General features: G+C 55.6%; 1 protein-coding gene across 1 annotated transcript; it reads right to left on the bottom strand.

The window, feature by feature from the left end:
* Positions 1 to 2,487: 2,487 nt before the first annotated feature.
* On the bottom strand, positions 2,488 to 4,413 carry LOC123411071. Its single transcript, XM_045103993.1, has one exon. The coding sequence runs from the start codon at positions 4,148 to 4,150 to the stop codon at positions 2,834 to 2,836; it is 1,317 nt and encodes a 438-aa protein (XP_044959928.1). The 5' UTR covers positions 4,151 to 4,413; the 3' UTR covers positions 2,488 to 2,833.
* Between the last annotated feature and the right edge of the window lie 540 nt (positions 4,414 to 4,953).

Raw genomic sequence — 4,953 nt, 5'->3', positions numbered from 1 at the left:
CGTCACCGCGAACTGCTGCAAGGCAGACCGGCTTGGCGATGACGAGCGTGACGATGTACAGCTGATTCCACGCCCTGGGCACCGTGGCGAGGAGGCGGTCGCGCCAATCACGGAGCTTCAGATACCCGCCGTGGATCATGATCTTGCAACCGCTTTCCTCGAGCTGCCCGAGACTGATGATGCTGCTCCGAAGGCGAGGGATGTGGTAGACGTCGACCAGGGCGACGTGATCACCGTTGGCACAGGCGAAGAGCACGGTCCCGCGCCCCTTTATCTCCACCAGCGATCCGTCCCCAAACTTCACCGTGCCCGTGACGGTGGTGTCCAGGTCCGAGAAGGCAGAGAGGTGCCCCGTCATGTGGTTGCTCGCCCTTGTGTCGAGGAACCAGGCGTCGTCGCGGCGCGGGTCGTTGGCGAGGAGGGCATGCTCGACCGCCTGTTCATCATGCATGCCATCCCCGTCCGGCTGCGTCATTGGCGCGTTCACTTGCGCCATCATCAGTGATGGTCCGTCGTCGTCGCTGATGTTGCAGGTGCGGATGAGGAGGGCGGCTTTCTCCTCTTTGCCAGCATGGACGAGATGTGCTTGTGGTCGTGGCTGCTGCTGTTGCCCTTTGCGTTCTCGCCGTGGCTCCTTGTAGTCTTGTGCGATGTGCCCTGCAAATTTGTTGCAGTTGTAGCACTTGACCTGCGACATATCGCGGTCTGAGCTACCCTTGTCGTTCTGCTGCTTGCCCCGACCCTTCCTGCCGCTTCCGCCGCCGGAGTTGGAGCCGTGCTCCTTCATCTTCTTCCCGCGTGCGATCCATTCCTCCTCCGTGAGGAGGAGCTGGGATCCCATTCCCTCCGATGAGCTGCCCCCATAACGCTTTTTAACGGAGGTGACACGGCCGATCAGCTCCTCCACAGACAGCTCCTCGAGGTCGAGTAGCGTTTCGATCGAGCAGGCTATCTGCGAGTATTTAGGGGGAACTGCATTGAGGATTTTTTTCGATGATTTTTACCTCCTCCACTTTGTCTCCCAGGGATCGCAGATTGTTGGCGACGCTCGTGGCGCGGATGGCGAAGCTGTCGAGCGTCTCGCCGTCTTTGAACGCGAGCGCTTCGAACTCCCTGCGGAGGCGCTGTGCCGTCGCGTTTCGCGCGCGGTGCACCCCCATCTTCATCAGTTTGACAGCCTCCCACGCCTCAGCGGAGGTGGTCTTGGAGGCGAGGATAGGCACCAGCTCCGGTGGCACTGCACGGATCAATGCCGACAGGGCCGCCATATCCTCGCGATCTCCCGGCTCTCCCATGCCGGACATGGCCTCCTAGAGAACTTGCGCGCGCAGGTTGATTTTCATCACCTGCGCCCACTCGATGTAGTTTGTCGACGTCAGTGTGGGGTAGACGATGTGGGAGCTTGCGCCGGTGTCGCGGATCACGCGCTCCTGGACGACGACCTCGTTGCCGCCCCTGCGAATCATGCTCCTTCCGCGTGGTCGCGCTGCCGACGGTGGTGCCCGCGACCTCGTTGGCGACTTGCGCCCCCCTTGCTCCACTGCCTCTCCGTCCTTGTTGCCGCCGGCCATGGCGCTCCCGAACGCTAGCTCTGATGCCACTTGTCAGCCGGCGACAACAACGTTGCTCTGAATTTGGCTAGAGAGAGAGAGGTGGTTTTTGCGTTGCGAAAACGTGCAACTTTTATTGCTGTTCTTCATTGGTATATAAGCTACTGAATACAGAAGTGAAAACGGGGTCGATCCGAGCTTTGCGGCGTGCCATCCCACGCCCGCTCACCTCTCCCACGATTCCGCCATGCTCGCATGTAATCGCGCCATCCCACGATGCGCGCACGGCGGAGCTACTGGCCCGTCTAACTAACTTAGCGGGCAAGCTAACTAACCAGCTAACTAACCTAGCTACAACTACGGATCAGCCGCACAAACAAGCTCGTGCCGCTGCCGGTTTATTCGAACTGAAGATTGACCTGACGACTAGAACAGGTGCAGGTTTACAGAGACAACAACCACAATGGAACTGCCCGTACACAAGGTGGTCTAAACTTGTAGCAATTATGTGTGCTTACCTGACCTGAATTATGCATTTGAGGAGTCTAAATAAGCTAATCTACCGAGAGCTCTAGACCAATGGGACGAAGAGCCCAAACACAAACTCCATTCACTGCAGCATTCCTGAAACCAGTCACGGTTCAGACATAGACATGCGCCAGTCGCTGCGTTGAGGTCTGTATATGTTTCAATTTGCAAAGTTTCAAAATAATTTAGCATCTCCCAGAAGGATCTGGCTTTAGTTGATGATAAAAGACATGACTTCAGCGATGCAAAATAGACAGAACAACTTTTTTTTGGGGCCACAACCTGAATTTGCTCTGCAACTTATGAACTTGAAGTTGTTCTGTAGATTATCACGAGCAGTGAAACAGTTTTGATTTTACAAACATAGTTACTGCTTGTATGCGGCTGGCCAGATCATAACTGCATCATGCTTGCTTATCTGAGACTAATATACAAAAAGATAAGAGCAGTTTTAACATGGTCCATCACAGGAAACAGAGCAGAAGAAGTACAGTGCAAGAGCGAATGCAAGGGTCGGAAAATCCATCACAGGAGAAAGAAGAACAACAGTTTTAGTAGCTTGCATGAACAAGTGGAGCAAATTGCTCAGAGGTACATCCGTGGCGATCGTACAAGACGAACTAATATATCAGCCAGTGAATATCCTCGTATACACTTTGCATACAATTTCAACGTCGGATTTAATGGACACTTGCAGACAAGAAGAAGTTGTTGTGCCCTCGAGTGTGAAGATTGACCGTGGCATTGTATCTCTTCTAGTTCTCGAGCGCCTCTTCGGCCTTCCACGCTGCTTCAAATGGATCGAAGAAGCTTGGCGGCGATTTGAACAAGTGGTCTTGTCCCTGAAGCGATGGAGCGTCAAGATCTGACGCGGCATTGTACCTCTTCTCCTTGTCAGCATCATGGAAGGCAGGGTTGTCCATGGACCGACCCTCTGGTATCTGCATTGGGTGAGGGTAATCGGACTGCAGAATGTCCTCCAGCATGCCTTGGTCCAAGCAATCCAGGTAGAGAGGTTCCTGTTGGTCCATCTCCACGCCAGTGTTGGCTCCGGTGACAGGCTCAACTTCAATTGGGTCAGCTTCCATCATTCTCATTAGTTCTTCAAGATCAAAGTCATCTTCCTCTCCATCCAGCAAACTGGAAATAGGCTCCAATGTCTCAAAGACATCCTCTTCAGATGTGCTTCTTGCAATGCTTGAGCCAGCCTCAGGAACAGTCTGTTGTTGGCTGTAATGCTTATTCTGCGAGGAAGAAGCAACGTCGGAGTGGTCGGATGTTGTAGTGGACTCGCATGATACTTCGATTGCCGCTGGTACAGCCACAGCAGGTACTTGTGCATCCTGAACAGGGAAGTTGGTACGAGCCAGCGGGCAATGCATTGCTCTGGCTGCCTCATCATACATCAAGAACGACGGTGTGGCAGGTGCCGGGACGGGGAAGGCAACTCGCACCCTCTTGTTGGGGCGCGGGGGATGAGGATCGGCGGCGGCAGCCGGCGCTGGCCTCTTCTGTGCGTGCGTGCTCGCAGTCACGGCCCCTGGCTGCGGTTCTTGATGCTTGTATGCCGCCGATTCTTGGCGAGCCGCGTCAGGAGCATGCTGAGCCAAGTGCATCTTGCAGAACACCTTCACCCCCTCGGCGACAGTGGCCTGCGGCAGCAGGCATCGGTACTCCTCCATGACCCAGCCGGTCGACTTGCCTTTCTTCTTGAACGACAGGTTCTTTAGCTCGCCGATCTTGAGTCCGGCGTGGCTAATCTCCGTGGTCTTCTGGATGGTCCAGGTGCCGCCGCCGGCGCTGCGCACGCTCTGGAGCTTGCTTCCGTTCTTGCTCTTGCACGTCGTGAAGAAGAAGCGGTCGCCGCTGCTCTCGGCCTGCGGCACGGGCGCGAACTGGGCGGCGAGATCCTTGGGCTCGTGGTCGTAGATGTAGATGTGGTGGATGAGCTTCTCGGCGCCATGCAGGGTCTCGCCGGAGAGGAGGCGTGGCAAGTAGTACGTGACGGCCTCCATTTCCGTAGGATTCAGGCGGTAGTGCTGGAAGATGCCATCGACGTCGAGGCCTTCCATCCCTGCCGGCGGCTGCGCGATCTGCTGCTAGGGTTGTACTAGCTAGGATGGGGATGATGTCGATTGAGGGCGGCGTCGGGATAGAAAGGTGGTGTGGACGCGAGGATGTACTGATATTTATAGACGATGGACTTGCACGCGATGGAGGACGCGTCACATTTCCAAACAGAAACACCGGTTTCCATTTTCTAAATCCGATTCGGTCCTGAATTCCCCATCAGTTTTCTGAAACTTGCCGCTCCCGTCGCTTTAATTTTTTGAAAATTTCCATGTGTTTGAAATTGAAACGAGTTTTGGCAGCCTAATTCGTCCCCATTTTTGCTCACTTTATATAGAAAACCTGAGTGGACTTCACGGATCGCGACAACATCACCAAGCAGGGTGCCCATGATTGGAAGTACTAGTGACTACTAGTGAGTAGTAGAAGGGTGCGTACACGAGGATGCCGAGCAGGAGGCCCCTGGCGGCGAACTTGCGGACGGAGGCCAGGGAAGGAGATGTCTGGCGGCCTTGGGTCTCGGCGACGACGGCCTGGTGCGTGGCCTCGGCGGCCGCGAGGATGCTAACGGCCATGACGACTACTGCCCCGTCGAGCTGCAGGATCCTCCAGAGAGAGCCCCCGCCCCGGCCGTCGTGCCATGCGCCTCGCCGCTGTAGCAACAACATCACCGGAAAAACCGCTGGAGAGAGAGATAAGTCGACGAGGAGATGCGGTAGGAGAGTGGAGGGGATGGGGCGTGAGTGTGAGTGTGACAGACCCCCAGCGGGTGAGGGTAATATGTGTGTGTGAATCGTGAATTGGG

This window comes from Hordeum vulgare, chromosome 7H, assembly GCF_904849725.1.
Source record: "Hordeum vulgare subsp. vulgare chromosome 7H, MorexV3_pseudomolecules_assembly, whole genome shotgun sequence".
NCBI lineage: Eukaryota > Viridiplantae > Streptophyta > Magnoliopsida > Poales > Poaceae > Hordeum > Hordeum vulgare.
Note: the sequence above shows the minus strand (reverse complement) of the source record. Positions and strands in the feature narration are given on the sequence as shown.